The sequence below is a fragment of the Hoplias malabaricus genome, chromosome 16 (genome assembly GCF_029633855.1).
Source record: "Hoplias malabaricus isolate fHopMal1 chromosome 16, fHopMal1.hap1, whole genome shotgun sequence".
Classification (NCBI taxonomy): Eukaryota; Metazoa; Chordata; class Actinopteri; order Characiformes; family Erythrinidae; genus Hoplias; species Hoplias malabaricus.
The window spans coordinates 11,032,768-11,054,123 of NC_089815.1; the positions used below are offsets into that span (position 1 = coordinate 11,032,768).

A 21,356-nucleotide genomic window follows, 5' to 3' on the forward strand; every position below is an offset into this window, starting at 1 on the left:
AATATTCATGATAAAGATCTCTAGAAAGTCCAAAGTCTACAAATGTGTAAATATTTAAATAAACATTAAATAAATGATTAAAAATAATCTCCAGACTTTATTCATTCATTCATTCATTATCTGTAACCGCTTATCCAATTCAGGGTCACGGTTCTCCAGACTTTACAGAAGGTAAAATCTTTAACATTCAGTTGAAGTTGAATGTAAAAAGATTGAACTCCAAATGATTTTGGAGCATTTCTATTGGTCCGTTCATGATTTTCAGTGTGAAGGAGAGCCATTGTGTCCAAAGGACATAGTAAACAAAAACATAGTCAACGAAAATGGTGATACATGTTTTTCTTTGGACAGCAATGATATGGTGCATAACAGCACACTTGGATAACAGTAAATATGACATGTTACGTTTAAGCCATTTACATTTACTGGAATAGACATGGAGTTTTTATTCTTCCAGTTATAATGATCTCATTGTCCATGGAGACCCAGTGACATCATCTAGGATCCTAGAAGCACATAATTACTTCTGACCTGCATACATTAACTGTGAAGGCTGAAAAAGTCCTTTTCCATTATTTTAGAGGCTTTTATTATTTTTTTTGTTACATTTTGAAATATTTGACATCCCGATTGCAATCATTTAATTATATAAATGCTCCGATAACAATTACATAATAATAATAATAATAATAATAATAGTAAACAATGTTATCTGTGGCTGCCAGAGAACTGTTAAAAGTCTGTTCATAGATTTTATTCAGAGATAATAAATCGAGTTGTGTACATGCCTCAAACTATTTTTTAAGCTTTGCTGGCTAGAATTTGCTTTAAGTTTGTTCAATACCAAGCCTTACCTATAACAGTATAAAGCCACGCAGCATTGGGTTGTGGAGAAATGGAACCTTTTATTCCTCTTTGGAATAATTATGTTCCATTAAATAAAACTGGGATGAGCATCCACTACGACCGCAACATCAGTACCCGATCTAATTAATATTCTGCTAATAGACTGCTGGGACCACATCCACTCAGAATATTTCAACTAATCTACTCAGAAGCCTTCCCAGAAAAGGCAAGTCATCTATTACTGTAGAAAAGTGTGCATTATTTATACTCTTTAGAAGGCATGATAAAAGAGCAGGTGGCACAATAAAATAAGAAAAGACCAAGTCGTCACTGAATATAGACACTCTTTTCTAAAGAAGCTGTAAGAACTTTACCGCATGTGCCGTTAGCCACAGTTAAAATATCCACATCATCACTGTGCATTAAAAAAAAGTTTTTCTTATAAACCCATCATCTGCGCTTGAAACTATAATGAATGGACCAAAGCACATGTTTCAACATGACTTTTAAAATAGGCATGCATTAGAAATATTTAAGTATTATTTTTAATTAACAATTTGGGAGGACTTAAATGTAAAACAACTCCTGGAAATGGCTTGTAACTCACTCATTCAGCTAGGAATTGAACCTCATGGGGGCGCTGTCTTTCATATTGTCCTTGTTTTTGGACAGTGCTGTTTCTCAATGAACAAACAACTAAACTATTAGATCCTTTTATTGATCTGATGAATAAAACACAAACTGCCTGTATAGCTAGCCACAGATGCGACTATATTCTGCTCAGTAACCTGATACCTAGCACACCACATTTGTTTTGAGATTCTCTAAGATTATTAGGAAAGTTTAATATACCAAGACTGCATGAAGTAATGCAATGGGACTCCAGTTGTATACTTCTATATGTCTTGCTAATTTAAAAATGTACATGAGCAGCCCAATGGGTGAACCATAGATTATTAAAATTTCTTACAACTGTCACTAGCATTTGTAGATTTTAACATGGTAGTCTGCATGATAACATGATACTTTGGCATATCAATATATGGGATACTGTGTTATTACACAAATCACTCACTGGAGACATAGAAAGGCCATTTTGCATTGGATTCTAAACTTAAAGAACAAATGTAAAAGACAAACACATTAAAATAACATTTCATATATTTTGGCCCTGTCTGTGAAATACACAAATTACTTCTATGTCCTTTAATTGCCTACATTAATGTCCACACAATTATTTTATCAGCTTTTATTTGGAATATACAAACAGAAGTTGCAAAATATACAAATAAGACTAACGTTTAAAGCTCAGCTTCAAAATAAATAAAAGTGCCGTAGATTTCAATGTTTATGACTTATACAGTGTCTCTGTTCCCCATATGTCAGTTTTGGATGCTTAAAATATACTTGAAAAAGTATGAAGGACTATGGGAACCTTGTTTGAAATCAACTTTGAATGTGCATTACAGAAAGCAGACTTCTATACAAATCTATACAAACTCATTTGTGTCTAATGCACTGAAAAGGCCTTTAACCACTGAATGAAAACCAAATACCATAAAAACAGGAACAGTATTTTAAACACAGTTAAAATAGAAGGAACTGACCTGTAAACACAGTTTGTCTAATATTTAATTACTGAACAGTATATAAAATGCAAATAAAAACAGAAGGAAATCATTTAGAAAACTAGTTTGACCGGTATTTAAACAAAACTGACCGGTATTTAAAACAGTTTTAGATAGTTAATGTTTTACTACATTAACTTCATTGTTTTGCCTGCAACATTCTACAAAAAAGGATTGGCACAATGTTAGACGCGATGAAACACACCATAAAAATCTAACATGTGATGTAATTGTACTTGGGTATGAAAGGAGCCTTTAGAAAAGGCCTAATCCTTTATGAGTGTGAAGGGTAGGGGCTCACCACTATGACAAAAACTGTGCTATGACTGGTTATTAAGGGATTATATCAAATGATTCAGAGAATCCCGAAAAATCTCTGTATATGACAAAAAATGTGACCGTAATGGTGGTGCAATTTTGCAGCTGAAGAATGAACTATTGCAAATAGTTCTGATTCAAAACTGGATCAGCTGTTGTTTCCAGTCCATGAAGGATTAATAATTAAGTGCCAGTAAAAGCAACACAGTTGTAAACCTACTTCTGTTTCAGCTTTTTAGGAATATGTCGTAGACCTAACATTTGGAATAAAGAAATATTTACAAAACAACATATTATTACCAGTTATACCATTTCATATCTTGTCCCAACTTTTTTTTTTTAGTAGCCCTGCTGTGTATGTCTGTACTAGCATGACACACACTAACTCATCACCACAATTTCAGTGTCACTCATAATAATCAGCCATCCAAATCATAACTGTTCACCGAAGAGCAAGATGAAAGGGGATAAGAAAGTATGCAGAAACACTCTATTAGTAGAAATGCAAAGTGCTTCTGTATGGTCACTGGAGCTGATAAAACAGACAGTGTGTGTAGATACAAGGTAGGTGTTTCTAATCCAGTGATTCATTCAGTGTATATCTCTTTATGACTAAAATTTAATGCAGTAGTTTTTCTGAGTAGTTACAACCAAATGAATTAACTTTTAGTGCTGGGCTCTTTTGATAAAATGAAATGGAAGGAATAAGCTTACATTATACAAGATTTAGCTTAATACAGGTGAAGCCTGCACACAATATCAATATCTCTTTTATGTCTTTATGCTTTTCACTTTTCTTCAGTGCAATACTTAAGACCCTGACCTGCAGGGTGTAAATGCAGAAATATGCAATAAAGAATGCTCTTGTAAAATACATGAAAAGATTATAAAAATAATTTTCAAAAAGGGGGTCATTTTAAGAACCTGCTTCTTAACTGTTCTCCTGGACTTGTAACATATGCTGCCTTGTAGATCCAGTGCTGCTACCATCTGTAATCAATTTAGACTTCTTTCTTATCTGCTCCAGAGCATAAAACCGTAACATGAGGAAAAATCCTGTAAGAATATAAAAATACATATTACAAACAGATTAGAGACTAGACTACAAAGAGTTAAAAACCAACCTTTCTAAAATGAGAGCACTGTCTAGAAACGGAAAGTGGCAAGGATATTTTCTTCTGATATAATCGACAGGAACAGTCTAATATCCCTGGTACATTGTTTCACATCTTCACAATGGCCTATACACTTTTGGCCTTTAGAAAATCTGGCTTGCTCTGTGAGGCATAACATTGAGAACAGTTTAAATTTGGAGAGCCACCTTTAAAAACAAGTTGTTTGACTTACTGCTGGCATTAAATACAAACAAATTTTATAGTAACAGAGATCAGATATGCTAACCACATATGACTGGAAGTGCAAAATTAAGCATAAACAACAATTTATTCCTTGAATATACCTTGCAAAGAGTTGATGATGCAGAAGAAAAACACAACGCTTTCTGAGAGGTGTTCAATAAAGATTAGCATCCACGTGGTGCCAAACAGGCAGCTGAGACCCCAGATACTGAGAAAGGCCACGTGGTTTCTCCTCCACTCGTCTCGGTTATGAATCTTTCTAACCACCAGGAAAAGCATGACACAACCAGAGCTTATCACAGCGACCAAGAGCCCAACATTTATTACAAAGTGGGCGAGGAGGGCATTATGAGACTCTGTCATCCAGCACCTGAGAAAGCAGATCATCAGTAAGTCAACATTTATATATTTAACTACAGTGAATGTGACTATTATACCTAATATATTGCAGGGGCTTATGCAATTTATAAAATGAAATATTACTAAATGACTACATTTAAACAGTACAAGCGGTAAATAATAGTTTGGGAATCTTAAAGACAATGAGATTAACAAATTAAAATTAACAATATTTATTTGCAATAATAAAATTGCACAGTGAGTGAGAAATAATAACGAAAAATGAAAAGAAATTCAGAGGATCAGTTTTATCAGTAAAGGGAGATTAAACATAAGAGTAATCTATGATATTAAATTCCTTACATGCGATAAGGCTTTGAGACATCATCACTTGGCATTACCATCCTTTCACCATAGACATTTCCTATTGATGCCAGAACAATGACAGGCAGAGCTGGCAAACCTTAAAAAATAAAAGATTCCGTTTTAAAAACACTCTTTTCCATTATGACACATTTCCACTACTGCTATAAAGAACACTACATCAACACCTAAGGCAAAAACTGAAAAATAAACACAATCTCTATGGGTTTCAGAAGGGTTAGCCCTAGTATGCTTTCATTCATGTTAATATAAGTAAGAATAAAGTCAATTTGCAAATCAAAACAACCCAAATATACAGTTTAAAAATATGTCAAAACCAATTGTATACATACATCTACATGAATATCTTAACTGGATACATCAACAATGCATAAAAAAATAAACATATTCTATAACTTACCAAATCCCAGAAGGTACCATATCAATGGCTTTGGCGATGGACTAAATACCAAGAAAATCATCCAAAATGTGTGGAACACTTCTACAGCCATCCAACAGAGGGTGCTGAGCAGCGAATAGTGCAGTAGTGCACCCACAAACTGACACAAAGTTTCCTGCCCCAAATTGGCAATAGAGCCGGTGAGAATAAAAAAAAGGCAGAGAAAGAAAAGAGCCACTACCAAGCCACGGTGCACCAGACTGGACTGGTCTTTAGCTCTCCTACAATAAAAAAAAATTAATTAATTAATAAAAAAACATGCACAACAGGATCAAATGCTCTGGTTGACAATTTTAATACACTGTTATATTTGTAGAAAAATAGTATGTTTTTTTTAAAGATATTATATCAGTTTGTTTCTCCTTCAGTTGATTCATTACACATAACATTTTTACTATAAACTGAATTAACAGAAACTGCAAAGTACCTTTTCCTGCAGAGTGACACAAAGAGAACAGCACAGCTGACAAGGGACACAGCACAGCCCACTGCTGTAATGAAGGTGAGCGCTTTTAGATGCTGCAACTTTCTTGTAGGGTTCACTTGCTGTATATAAGAACAAGCAGAGACAAAACAGAGAGTTTGTAGTAAGAGAACAACCTATTTATTGTCTATTTGGAAATGCTGTTACAAATTAATAGAGCAGTAAATCATTTTTACCACCATCATGTGGCAAATAATATCTCAGACTTTTATAATTTTTATATTTTATTTGTGTAAAGTAAGAGTTGAATAAAGCAGTTTTGTTTGAGCAGGTTTCCTCATGGGAGCCGCCATGTTTAAAATAGGTTTAGGAAACCATTTGAACTCATTTTAATTGTGAACGTGTAACTCACCACAAGAATAGCAAAGTATGTAAGATGATTACAGAAGCACTCTGTTTCCTTTGAGCTGATGTGTACTGTTTGGCAACCCTCTAACCTCCATTTGATTTTTTTATCTGGCAACAGAACAGAAAAATATGAGATACCACCATGTCTCGTGTGTTATCAGAATCAAACAGTGTCTACATTGTTATCTCACCTTGAAATAAAACATAACTAGATATTTATTTAGTTTTTTTACCCACCTCTCCTTGTATCCCATGAAACACATTTTGCAGTTTGATTTTCCTGCCAGAAAAACAAGGCACATTAATTGCAATCAATAAGGGTTATTATAAATGTAAATGTGCACAAAGATGAAGAATGATTAGTCATATCAACAAAGGTTTAAAACTAACACTAATTAAAACAAACAGACAACGTTGCTTTCATTTTATTTTCATGTTTCCAGCAACTGTTTCTTAACCTTCACAAGCACTTTGAAGTGGTTTTCACTTTGGGTGTATGACCGTAGAACACATAGCCTCCTGTTCTGGCACGGATGTCCAAAAAGTCGATGCACTTTTCCTAACCACATAACACTTCGTACATCACAATAAACAAAGTTTCTGTTGCAACAACTGTTGCATGTGTGCTCACACTTACCAGTATGTCAGAGTGAAGGAACTTGATTTTGACGGGTTCAGGGAGGTTGGTTATAATCTCATTTTCAACTGAGATGCCAACAACATCATCCAACACCTTCAAAGGACCCTGAAACCACATGGAGGTATTACAGTTGAACAAGTGCTGCCCAGTCCAATGCGGAAATATTCTAATATAAGAAAATACCATCACACCTGAAATAGATTGCTGTTTTTGTAGTAGGTGCAGACTACTTTGGCAGTCTGTGGTTTTGAAGGTTTTAGGCAGGCAGGTAGGTACAACTGAGGAATTGTGTTTTTTGGCACACTTTTTGGGGCCTGGAACAATAATTTTATCAGTGTTGATATTTATAAGTTTAAAAATATGTCATATTAACATGTATATAATCATATAGATATGTTTCTAGTGTCTGTTGTTCAGATTAAAAAAAGCTTTTATGTATTCACAGGTAAAATCATTACAAAATAGTTGTGCACCTAAAAGCAAATTTGTGTGTGTTTATGTGTGTGTATGCACGTGTTTGTGTATTCTTACAGGTAAGGTTACATTAACTCCTTCAAAGTCTTCCTTCATCTCAAGCACTACACTCTGAGCACATGGTAGATCCACACTGCCAACACTTTTGGACCTCATCACAGCGTCCTCTATCCTAGAGACAAACATTAATATTGATGTATGGGTGCTGACTGTCATCAATTGTATATGTTGGTTATACTGAGATTCTGAATGCATCACTTCATAATAGCCACTGTAACCACAGCAGACCTGAATATAACCACACCATGCATAATGCAGCTCCGAAATACTCATATACTATACACATGCATACAAAAGGATTGGCTCATCTAAAAACTGCTTGGACAGCAACATTGCAAATTTTCTGCTTAGACATAAAAAAAAAAAAAAAATAATGTAATTCTTAGTGCCTGCACGAGCTGACAGCGTGAATGATCTAAATCCTACCACTGCCCTGATCATGTGTTTTAGCTTCCTGTTAAGGCCAAACTTTTTTAGATGACAAAACAATGTACAAAACATATTCTGGCCTGATATCATCTAGAGCTGGAAGAGGTGCTCAAAATGTATATCACAAAATATTTCTTAATTTGTCAATACGATATAATTCCAATATTGATATGAACAAAACAAATGCCAACGAAAAAATTGCCAAGAACTGAAAGCAACATGACACCACATCTTGGCTTTGTCAATATTAATATTTTTAATCTAACTTTGAAATTGAATGCAGTGAATAGATGGCAGCGCCCTGTAATGACCATCAATCAGTGACAGATGCTGTAAATAATATATATACTGAAATATTAATTATTAAAAATCATATGAATGTTACTGACTCATTTTATATATATATTAATTATTGTCCAGCCGTAGTATTATCTGGTATTGAAATATGGATTCAAAACTGTATATGAATAACTGAACTTACATGTTGGCTCCTCTGGATTCGTGCGTTGCTTTATCACAGAACTCTTCCTCTGCAAATGGAAGTAAAAAAAAATACGTAGATCATTGATTAAATTGTTTTCATGTTTCATTGCACACCATTCACAGCTAAAAACACTCCTTATACTCTAGGTTTATAAGTCATTACTAAATAAAGTGCTAGTTACACTTTAACTTCACCGATCAGCCATTATATTAACACCACCAGCCAAATATTGTGCAAGTCCCCCTTACGCCACCAAAACATTTCTGACCTCTCAAGGTATAGACTCAGCAAGACACCTAAGTGTCCTATGGTTTCCAGACACAAGACATTAGCAGTAAACTCTATAGCTCCTGTAAGTTGTGAGGTGTGGCCTCCATGGATTTGACTTAGTTTTCCAGCACCCAGAGATTGAGATCTGGGCCCTGGCAACACATTGAAAACTATGTTCCTCCAACTATTCCTGCACACTAACCTTCTGCAAGAGGCCACTGCTATTCAGAAATATAGTTGCCATGAAGATATCACACTGGCTTTGCCACCATTTCTTTCTCCTAAAGTGCATCCTGGCACCATCTCTTCCCCATCTAATTGATGCACATGATCCATCCACATAATGTAAAACAAAATGTGATACATCAGACCAGGCCACCTCCTTCACCTTGCTCCATGGTCCAGTTCTGATGCTCACATTCCCAATGTACGCACTTTCAGCAGTGGACAGGGCTTACCTTGGACACACACAATTTTCCATCAAAGCCAGCCTTAACTTTTACAGCAATCTGTAGTAATCCAAGGGTACTGGAACAGAAAGGCTAGGATTGACCTCCAACGAGTCTTGCATTAGTGGGCCTATCGAATCACAAGTAGTTCTTTCTTGGATCACTTTTGGTAGGTACCAATCACCATATACCAGAAATTCCCCACAAGTCCTGCTGTTTTGGAGATGCCTTGACCGAGCTGTCTACACATCACAATTTTGCTTTTGACAAAAGTGATTTTTACGCTTGTCGATTTTTTTATGCTTCCAACACATCGCCTGCAAGAAAATGCTGTTCAATTGCAGCAAAATATATCCCACTCTCTCAAAGGGGCAACTTCACCTGTCAGTGGTTATAATTTTGTGGCTGATCGGTGTATGTCATTTAAAATGTATTTCTTGGGTTTATAGAGCGTTTACAGAGAAAGAGGCTAATACATCAGAGATACACAATTTAATTGATATAATTTGAGACTTACTGCAGTTAATTGTGTCGCCTCTAAATTCATATACTGACATCAAATTTCCAGAGATGAGGTCCCCATGAATGCTACCATTGGCAATGCCATATTTGTCCTGGGACTTACTCTGACTACCACTAGAGAGGTCAGTACAGCAATTGGTCTGTATGCCATAAGAGTCACAGAGTGTAATGGTTACATTATCCAGCTCCAGGACCAGCGAGTCCAGAATTGGTTCCCAGAACACACAGAAGTGACTGGGAACCTGGGATGAATTCAGGGGCCTAACTTCAGATTTCGTACACTGAGCTGTGATCCTCCCCTGGATAGAGAGTGTGCTTTTATTGGCCGAAATAATGACTTTGTCACAGCCAGTTTTTAGGTCAAGGCTAAGTTGTTGTGAAACATTGCCATGCTTCCAAGTTCCGCACATCTTGAAATCTCTGTCATTTTCTGTTGCCACTGTATAAAAAAAAGAATGCACAAATAAATTAATTCATTATATCAAGTTAGACAGAAGTGGCTACGTCTGATATGTGTTAAAACAAAATAAATCTTTTGTGTAACTATAACTATAGCAATTAGTATTATCAGCAAAAAGACAGGGCAGTTGAAAACCAAGACAGATTATGTTGGATCTGTAATCTCTGCAATATAAATACTCACCTGGCCCCCAAATGAATGTGAGAAAGACCAGTGGCAGGATTCTTCTAATGCTCCTAATATCTGGATCCATCACTGTGCCTTGATGACTCCTACCATGCAACAAAAATACCAAAAGACAGGTTGTGAGAAAAATGATGTTCTCATTATTGTTGTTTGCACTAAAAACAAAGAAATGAGTAGGGATTCACAGTGACTCGCACTGCTGAGCTGGGAGTAGCAATGACAGGTCCTATTCACACTATTACAGGTCAGTGAATCATCACAGTGATTTTGAAGTCCTACTTTTAGCATAAAAATACTACTTAGTGTTCTTTAAAAATGTGGAAGACAGTGAAATAAGGGCAGCATTTAATAAATCCTTCATTACAAAGACAAATGAACAACTGGGTGTACAGTTGTGAAAAAAAAACATAAATATGTTGTGGTTTTCTGAGTCATCCTCCACATTCTCCAGGAGTGGGGGAAGCGTATGTATGGTTTAGATCAAGAAAACAACACAAATCTGAATCTGTGACCCCTAGAGTGATAGGCTTTGGGGGGTCTGTTTTGGGTCCAATTTTCTCCTACGAAGGAAAGCTCCCTACAAATCAATGCGAAGTTACTATGGCTGAACCATGATTTTCTTTCATGAAACATTTTCTTTCTTGTAGGGAGTGGTATCTTCCAGGTTATCTACCCCCTCCATAAAGTACCAGGATCACTGCATGGTTTTATGTATTTGAACATTTGTCACATGGAGGTCTTATTAATACAGTTTTATTTTCCCCTTAAGCTTGTCACTTGTCTGCAAGTTGACAGTAAGGGGATGTGTTCAAACAAACCACATGCTGATTATCTGTAGGAAACATAAATATACTGCCTGAGAAAGATAGTACATATAACCACACAATCTATAACTGGATTTTTATCAATGGAAACATATTTGTACCTTCGGTTAGTTTAAAGAGTGCTATTTATGAGACCATTAATAATTTCCTGTCAGGAATATCATAAGCATTGCCTCTATTCTTGGTCGCAAAAAAGTATGATGCCGTCTTTATTCTTTTTGTCTGCTTCCTTTATATGAATTAAGAAGTTCTGTTAAGTATTTTTACCTGAACTTCAGCTTCCTTTATCAAACAACACTTGTTTGCCTCTATAACTTTTCCATCTTTTCTTAATGTTCTGTTTATGCTGAGACTTATAACTTTGCATCAATGGCTGCAAATTGCTTGCAAAACTCAACAAAACACAACAGCCTCTCTTTCTAACAAATCAAGCAGATGTCTTAAAAAACAAGATTTAGTCAGCCTCTTGAAACCACTCAAAGTTGCTGGAAAGTGGCTGGTTTCTTTGTGACTCAAACATCAAAAGTGACATTCACATACCCTAAAATATAAATACTTAAGGCAGGTCTGAAATGAATGTGGAAAAGTGAACTGTCAGACTTGAAAAAAACTATGGCTTCGAGATACAGTGCAGGGTGTGAGGTGTGATTTCGAATGTAATGTAACTATCTCTTTCAAACAATGATATGTATGAAGATTTGTCAAATATGGGTCCAACTACAGACGTGACTTCCTTCTAGAAAAATCCAAAATAAAACCTCAATTATTATAGTGTTTACAACTGACTAAACATAAAGAAGCATGAAAATTCAATATAATGATCATCATTAGTATTATGGTAGTATTGTTAAAATATACACTATGATCTCATTTAAATAAAGCTTAAACAAACTAGGCCTAAATGAACAATGAACTCTGCAGTCTCATTTTTCTGTTTCCCTATGTGCAGCTGTAAAGGTCACGTGAGATTAAGTAGTAATCACTGTATTAGGTTTTGTTTCAGACATAATGAGTAATCACAACAATATAAACCTAAACTTTATTGTTTTTGTGGAAATTAGTTTGCTACAGAGTCAAAACAGCTATCCCTTTTTATTATTATTATTATTATTAATACCCAAGTTGCTTTTTTAAGAGGCATATTTATTTCAAACAGCTCCTAGAGCATAAAATGCCCTTGAAGAACTTAAGGTGGGACTTAACGTTAATGTTGGTGGCAGAATTTTATCGAGTACTGTTGAATGTAGAAAGAGTCTCAAAACTTTATTCTAAATTAAGGTGGTAATTATAGCAGCATTTAAAGTGGAACCGAGTGTGCATCATTTAAGGTGGAGTTTGTAATTCTGGTTAGAATCTGTCACATTTTTTTTTTTTTTTGCCTGAGTTGTCTTGTTCATTGTTAAAAATGAAAAATAATTATTAAACTAGCACATGTTTACTGCAATGCAGTGGTTCCCAATCTCACTTCCCAATCCTGACTGGGGCGGTCAGATTAGGTTGTAAGTCTGTCACTGCATCATGTTTCCCCTCACACAAAACAAACACATGTAACATGCTGGGCCAGCGGAACTGTCTCAGAGACTGTTCTCTATATTTGTGAGTTTTTTAAACTTCAGTAATTGACATTAAAACAGTAGGACTAACCATCAGGATTTTTTACATTAACTGCTTTACGTTAACCAGTAACGGTTTCGTGTCTAAAACTGACATGCCATTACAGGGGAAAATACCAAAATTATCCTTTAATTCACCATTTATTACTAAGTCAGGGTATTATATTTTGGAAAAATATATCCTTGAGGTAATTTTTTCTTGCATATAATACCTGGATATGCTGAGAGTGAGTGATTGCTGTACTTACACCTGAGTTATACTATGCAGATATTACAAGCTGCTTTAGATGTAAAAAATGCAACTGCAAAAGGACATTCATACTTTGTAGTGGTTTTAACTCATTTAGAGGCTGTTTACACTCAGGCATGCACAAACCTGCAGCAGCAGGCATTCAGCTATACACAACATCTGCAGACAGTCGTATCAGATTGGACAAGGTGACTCATGCATTTTACACCCTGCTACCAGTTTATAATGTCTCTCTTTCATCAGAATTTAGTTTTAAGTGTGAGACAAAAAAAAGAGAAATGACACTGCTAGAAAAAATTAATTAAATTACAAACACTAGCAGTCCCTGGTACTCCAATACTCTTGGCTGTAAATATTTGCCCTTAAAATTTTGGCAGCACTGCTACGATCTGTATTTAGTGCTGGAACAACTCAGAGTGCCAGAGCACTAGAGTAAACTGTCTCTTAGTGTTTGTCCACAACATTTCTCTGCAAATGATAATAAACATTCATCTAGTTAAGAATATCTGTAGAATGTCTTGACACAACCCACTGTTATCTACTTCACAGAGAGTGTCTAGTTCCTATGTGCTGTTTGAGAAGGGTGGGCCTGAACTTCACACCCTTACACTCTCTCTCTCTCTCTCTCTCTCTCTCTCTCTCTCTCTCTCTCTCTCTCTCTCTCTCTCTCTCATTCACTCACTCTCTCTGCCATCCATTGTTAAAGCTATGTGGGCCTCACTGAAAGAATGTCCCTTTTCATTTCTTGAACTGCCATGGAGACTGCCTTGTATGCGAGTGTACACATGCTATGTGTGTGTGTGTGTGTGTGTGTGTTTGTGTGTATTCACTGAACTCTTAGCCTTCAAACGAACTGTCAGCTCAGAAAAAAAAGAAAATTGCAAATAAGTGACTCTACATTTTTTGAGGTAAACCTTTCGCTCAGTCAATTTCACACTCCCCACCCAATATTTCCTCGCAGTGTGATAAGAATTTAACACCTATATACACTTTTAAACTTTTTTGTTTTTCATCTTCTTTTGTGGTGTACTCGGTGCAGTAGCATTTCCTCATGATGATTCAACTTTTTCAAGCTGGCAAGCATGAAGATATGCACAGGCTTTTGTTAGTCAGAGATGCCACAGCTTATAGCTTCATGCTGTCTTGTGTGACAAAGCTGCCGGGTGAACCGCACACACAGAGATGAGGGGCTTAGGACTGTTGTAGCTTTTGACATCACAGCTTTTGAGAAGAGAAAAGCTGTTCAACCTCATTATTAAGCAAGTCTTAAACGTTGTGAGAATAGAGGGACACTGGTATTCGATGGCTGCAAGATTCCGCTGTCATTAAGCAGCATCAGTAATAACATGTTGAAACTGTTTAAAACAAACAGCTAAACCAGAGTGGTTCAGACAGGAAAACCAAAGAAACTGAAAAGGAAGATAAAATAGGCTGAAAACCTGCAACCCAGGCAGACATTTACAGTTGCAGGTTGTTTTGAATGATCATATCCTACGTTTGTCTTGCTTATTACTATTGCTTGCTGGATGTGTTTGTGTATACAATAAAACAGCCAGCGTTCTAATTTTTACAGAACAGTTTCCAACCACTGTCTGCAGCTTAGAATTCAATAGGCTGTTTTCCCATTGCTTTTTAAAAACCAGTTCAGGCCAAACTTATTATTATTTCACCTTGAATAAGGGGCTAACCTGCTTTTGGCTGAATATGCGTGATTATTGTGTTTGATAGAAATGTGAAGAATTAGTTGGATTATTTTAATATATATTACTTTGAAATAAAGAAAGTTTTGATCTTGTAAGATTCTGAACTCATAAATACAACATATTCAAACAGATTATTTAAATAGCTTAGATTCTCAATATGGTAACAATGTTTACATTCTACATCAAATACTGGCACTATCAACTCTACGTCAACTATTTCTGAGTGAGGATAAACCATTTAAAGCATGCAGTAGCATCTGAATCTGAAAGTAGGTTTCCAGCTCTTTGTTTCATGTGAAAATGTTTTTGAGTCATATTTTGACTGGCCTGCAAGTAATGTGGCAAAAACTGAGAGCATGATTCATTAAGCATGTGCCTGAACCTTCTACTAAAATAGGGTAGCTGTGGAGAGCATTCCTGCCTAGTGATATGTATTGATCAGGGGCTTGCAGAGGTTACTGGGGTGATATATGCTCTGTTCACTTGAGCACACTTTCACTCTTGAGACAGGCAGGCTCGCGATCTTTTTGATTTATTCATAGCCTCAGAGTAAATATGCGTCTGCAGCTCCTCCACCTGCGCTCCAATTTCCTCAAACATCTCCAAATCTGATTCCCAAACATTACACACATACAGTCGTGCAGATTTGTGTGTGTATATATATATATCACTTATATATATGAATTGGTCGGATTCATGCATGAATGAAGTAGGAATAAGCTACATTAGCATTAAACGAGAAACTTTGTGAGTTCGGGGAGACTTCAAGGGGTTTTTCTGTGTTATGAGTAATCTCAGCTCACTCAAAATAAATTACTAGGTAAAAATATTCTCAGCATTACTACAGTTTTTACTTACTTAACAGCATTACGCATGGACCTTCAGTAAAACAGAACATTATATTGTATGAGTGTTCCTTTTTGTTTACTTGATTCAAATGGTGGGCAAAATTCAATAAAATAGATCATGAGGAACAAACTAGTCATTGCTGTTCTTGTCAAAAAGCAAATTAAACTGATGTTTATTAATGTTGATTATATTTTTCCATTCATAGACCTAATGGACATGTCTGAATCAAATAACTACAATTTTAATGCATGAAATAAATATATTATGAACCCAAAACTCTCACGGTGACATCTGCATAACACAACACAACTCTACAAAATAAATCAATATATATGGTGGATTTATAAGAATGCATGTATGCTGCCCATAGGATATACACTTGACCTGTTGTCAAAGACGGATCCCTTGTTCTGGCTATTTGTGTTCACTATAATAAAAAGTATACAAATAACCATAAACCTACGAATATACACACACCTTACACATTTGTGTACGTTTCTGTGCAATAACGTTAAAGTCACATGGTGATGAAAGCTTTAAACGAGCCAAAATCCTATATAGACAAAAGGGACTAACCAATACACCACAAAAAGCAATAACACAGCAATAAAAAAAGACTAATAAAATCTGTGGTCAATGGTTTACATTTTCAGACAACTTACCTTAAGTCGAAAGGTTTCGTACAGGGTCTTAGCTATCCTCCAGCGGAAGGTTTTGTGGTTGTAATTAAACCGTGTTGGGCAGAGCGTAGTGAACCCGCAGCACGAACCCTCGACGAGTCTGAAGCTCTCAGCTCCTCACAGCCGTTAACACTAGGCTCCGCGTCACTGTCCCACGTGCACGCGCCGCGCGCGCGGAAAGTCCAGGCTGATATGTATCTTAACGACCTACAAGTTTTATGCCGCAGATGTTTCAGCGATTTTCACGTGTCTTGTGAGAAACCCGCGGTTCCTCTCTCCAAAGTGGTAGTGAAAATGTCTTACCATCTGAAGCGAGGTGTGCCTGTGTAGCTGACCGCTTCGAGCCGCTACTGTGTTTGCGGAGGAGGGGGAGGGACACTTACGGAAAGTACGCGCTGGAGCTAAAGGGTGCTGAAAGAATACGACTATATAATATTTTGTAAACAAAAGTAATGCTTGAAAGTATAAAACACCACTCATTAAAGGATTTTAATCAAACATAAAAGCTACACGTGAATAGTTCAGGTATAGGAGCGAGAAAACTTTAAAGAATGTGATAAGTCGGTGTGTATATTATACTAGGAACATATAATGTGGTGATGATGTGGTGACCTATGATTATACCTATTTACACTGTAATATTGGGGGTACCTTCTGGGGACCATTATCTGATCCCCCATGTAAATCATTATTCATAATATTTCAGGTTGAAAAACATTTTTAAAGGTTAGGGTAAGGTACGTTTTAGGGTTAGAATAGTAGTACTCATGGATAATGTTAAGCTAAGTCTCCAAGAAAGTAATTAATGTTTATAATGTCCCCACAATTCGCACAAACAAATGTGTTTGTGTGTGTGTGTGTGTGTGTGTTGATCAGTGAGAACACCTGGCTCCCCGCTCCTCAGCTGCTATGATGAGGGTGCTGTTAAAAGCTGAAACTGACAAAGCCTGGTCTGTGCCCCTCTCTCATACAAGGAGCCGGAGGGTGGAAAGAACTCTCTCTGTTTAACTGTGTGGGTGTTAGCCTGGTTTTGATAAGGCTTTTGTTACTGCCAGTGAAAAGTATTCAACTGCTCATTGGCATGTCAGCAGTCACTTCTGTTTTATAACGCTTAGATTGATGGTAAGAATGTTAGACTTCTATATATATAAACCTATATAATGTTATATATTGTCACTATGATAAATGCTTGTGTCTTTCTTTTGGTTGTTTTTCAGTTTTCGGTTTTTCAGTATTATATATGTACATTGCACTGCATATATAATTTTATATTATAATTTATACATTTTCTCATTCATTGTTTGTAACCACTTGTCCAGTTCAGGGTCTCGATGGGACCGGAGCCTACCCAGAATCACTGGGCGCAAGGCGGGAACACACCCTGCAGTCCTTCGCAGGGCAACACACACTCACACATTCAGTCACACACTCAAACCTATGGACACTTTTGAGTAGCCAATCCACCTACTAACATGTGTCTTTGGATCATGGGAGATCCCAGAGCATCCGGAGGAAAAACCATGTGGACATCAAAATTCTGACAGTCATCTAATGTTTTATAAAGCTTTCTCTATATATTTATATGTAATTAACTCAGTTTTAAGTACAATTTTACAGATGGAAAAGAAGTTTGTACCTTTCATCGAGACTGAATGAAAAATCATATGTTGAATTTATATGATTCAAATGAGTATAACGTGACAGCTTAAAGTAGATCATCTGAAAGATAGATGTGCTAGCATATATACGATATTGTATTGATTCAAATATTATGTGAGTACATTAATTTCCATGCATTCCCATCTCTGCCAAGGACAATCTATTTTTTTTAATATAACATGTTTTTATTTTATTTATTTGAGGTCATCAAATAAATATGATGTGTATGAATGAGACAAAAAACAATTAGAAGACTTAAAACAAAAAATATATAAAATAACCGTTTTAAAGATTTAATACAATTTCTTCTTTTTTTTTTCTAAAAATCTCCAATATCTCATACATTATTTATCAACCTCAAATGTGGAAAAGCACAATGCCTCAGCCTTACAAGGCCAGGCATCCATGAAGGAACAATTGGCCTTGTGCTTTCTGGGGTGGGCAGCTGGAGTTCTTCTCAAGCACAATGAACTGTCCAGTGGCGTTGCATAGCAGCATGTCAAAAATAGGTGTGGTATGGCCTCACATGTCTTAGAAGAAGTAACCTATGTGCTTGCCTTTACCTTACCAGGTTGGTGGGATTGTGTGTGATATTCCTAACTAGCTGCTGGAAGGAACTGGTGACAACTAATAATGATAAAATTTAAGATATAATTCTAAAAGAAGGAAAACATGGAAATATTTAAATATTCTGAAATTCTAACATATATGGGGTAGAGCTGAAAGAATGCATGCTGGGTATTCTGTCTGGAACTTTCTTTTTTGTTTTGTTTTCTACAGCTTTAAACCAGTAATGCAGAATTTTCTCTCTGTCTCTCCCTCTTTGTATATGTGTGTGTGTGTGTGCATATATTGTGTGGAGACTTCCCCTAAATTTAACCGTAACAACCTTACTAACCCTAAACCAAATCTTAAAACACATCTTCATTTAAAATGTAATGATTTATATTTTCGTGAATGTAGGAAGGAAAAGATCCTTGATACACACACACACACACACACATATTCACACAGATGCCTTTAGTCAAACAGAATAGAGGCTATAGGAACTGGAGGCCCCTTCATAAAGCCAGTTCTCTTTGCTGAAGTAAGCAGCGGTTTTATAGACGTTTGAGGCCACCAAGCCACTGTCTCAACAAAAGAGTTAACTGTTTTACAGCTGCATGTAAATAAAGCCAATACATTTACAGAATTTTGACAAAATCTGGGAGAGAGAGCTTTTATATGGAGCAATCCCAAAAACAGACAGATTGATTGTTTCAATATCTAGTGAGCTGACTATATAGACACAATCCAGTTATGTAACTTTTGTTTAATTTATTTGTTTTCTGTAACTGGAGGGTGCTTATGCATTAGCATACTAGCTAACTCTTTCAAGGGAATTGTTTCTTCTACAAGCTAAGTATATAACCTACTTGTTAGCTTATGTTCAACCGTAACATTTCCCTTGTTAAACATTTCCTTTACGAATCATTAGCAGGAGGAGGGAATGATCAATGATTTAATCAACATCTAACTTGAGAGATGCAATAAGCTTACTGTAAGGTTTAAATTAGTTTAAAATGTTGCCTACACAACAACTTATGGCAATGTGGAGCAAACAAGCTCATTGAAAACAAACCTATTTCATACCTGTGAACACCGCTTATAAGTGTGAACACTTGCTACTGTATTAAGTAGTGTATATACTAGGATTTCTTCTGATATAAAGCATTTACTTCCTCCTGGCACATTGCTGTGAAGATGTGATGGTCACGCTAATAAGACTAAGCATTATTCGTATAATATAAGGTACATTTAATGTGATTATACTGTATTATACTACATGTAAAATGTAACATCACACAAATCACAGATACACGCGTAAAAATACATTTAAACTATAAAATGGCCACCAGAAACAACATACAGACAGACCACGTTGTATTTTGTTTCCACTTGCTGTGTCAGTCTTTGTGGTGCAGGTTCTGAGGAACTCCAGATGGTTGTTTATTAAGAGAATTTCAGAATACCAGCATAAAGGAGCTCTACCCAGCCACAGTTAAGCACAAACATAGGGGCATAAATGTTTATAAAATGACTATGTATTTGCTAATCAGCAGTAAGAAATGCACACAGATCGGCTGATATGGCAACATGGCTTGGGCTGGAGGTGAGGTTAGCTGACAGTAAGCCTTTTGAATGTTTTGCTTTCTTAAGGTTTCTTCACAGAGGTACTATTATGTGGCTTTAGTATTATTATCTGCTTTTTCCTGTCTGAACACAGGGTCAAAGTCTGTTCAGCTGGCTTTATAGGTGCTATAAAAGTAGAAATTTGCTTGTAGCCAGCTCCAGTGTGTGAGCGCATATATATACAAAAACACAAATAAAAACATATAATATATATAAATTTGTGTTTGAGTTGTTGTATGGTCATTATCTGTCTTTACTGACTCTATGTTTCTATATAAAAAGACACATGGCATTAAAATGACACAGGACCACTACAGACCAGTAAATACAAACAGCTTTAGAAATTTGTAGTGAAATATATTGACTTATTTTTTATGTAGATGGATCTGACTCTAAATTCGGCAGAGTGCTAACTGCATGAAAGTAAACAAGGACCGATAGTGCTACAAAACTAAACACCTTGAGTAACCAATGAGTTTTTGTGGCAATTCAAACAATGAATAAAGAAATATTAAATGTCAGCCACATACAAACGGCAGACTTTTTTCCCCCCTCAAATCATAGACGTTACTTTTAAGTGTAAATTGGCACTGAATTATTATGCGTGTATAAGTTTATAGTGTTTTTTTTTTTTCTTTTGGTGTGTCATGTCAAATTTAATCTTTCTTTTTAGTGCCTTTAAATCTTACAAAAGAAGTGCCACAAAGGGTTTTGTGAGGAGTGCCATAGATCATGTTTGAAAAAAAGACATTTATGTATCTGATGACCCTGTCCAAGGTTTAAAGAATGCTGCGAGTCTGTGTCAGATAGAGAAACCTTCCTAAAAATCTTCCTGCAACTAGATTCTTCAAAGAACCGTTCCTTGAAATGTTTAGGGAAGTGAAAGTTGTTAATTTATGCCACTGAATATAAACATTTTTGGCACCTTTATTTTTGTGAAGGGCCATGTGTAAATCTTGCTCTTGGGTAGCTTGAATCATCTAATTCTTCTTAGTAGCAGTAGTGGTGTTAGTGGTATAATGGACATTGTCATGTTTGTAGGCCAGTCCACATGTTTGTATATTGTGCCATATATGTGTGCCCGATCTCTCTACACAATCAGCTCATTTGAATGAAGTCTCACTATTTGTCCAAATTAGCCTCCCAAGGGGTTCAGGGTAGTGTAGAAAAAGAAAACAAAATACATGCACAACCCACCATCCCCCACCACAAAACACGCATTCATTGTATAAACTAATTGCAACATCTAAACAGAATTTAAAAGGCAGAATAAAGGGGGATTCTTTATTTCTCCTTTCTTTCTTCATTAATGAAGCAAGAAGCTTGTCCAACATTTTTTTCCACCCTAGCAGTACATGTGCAAATGTAGCAGAGTTCACATGTGCAGAGATCATTTGAAGAAGCAACTACAGACATTTATTTGTAAGATACAGTTCCATAGTTTTTAAATTATTTGTATTTTTATCTTCAGAAGCATCGTATCATTAT

The 21,356-nt window shown here is 36.0% G+C and overlaps 1 protein-coding gene across 1 annotated transcript; it reads right to left on the minus strand.

Moving 5' to 3' along the window:
* Window positions 1-2,093: 2,093 nt before the first annotated feature.
* On the minus strand, window positions 2,094-16,322 carry LOC136671963 (adhesion G-protein coupled receptor G5-like). The gene is made up of 14 exons (XM_066647876.1): window positions 16,020-16,322; window positions 10,116-10,204; window positions 9,468-9,911; window positions 8,229-8,277; window positions 7,316-7,430; window positions 6,976-7,098; window positions 6,782-6,889; window positions 6,382-6,424; window positions 6,149-6,252; window positions 5,740-5,858; window positions 5,274-5,533; window positions 4,853-4,952; window positions 4,252-4,520; window positions 2,094-3,848 (listed from the first exon to the last, which is right to left on the minus strand). The coding sequence occupies exons 2-14, from the start codon at window positions 10,183-10,185 to the stop codon at window positions 3,724-3,726; spliced, it is 1,929 nt and encodes a 642-aa protein (XP_066503973.1). The 5' UTR covers window positions 10,186-10,204; window positions 16,020-16,322; the 3' UTR covers window positions 2,094-3,723.
* Between the last annotated feature and the right edge of the window lie 5,034 nt (window positions 16,323-21,356).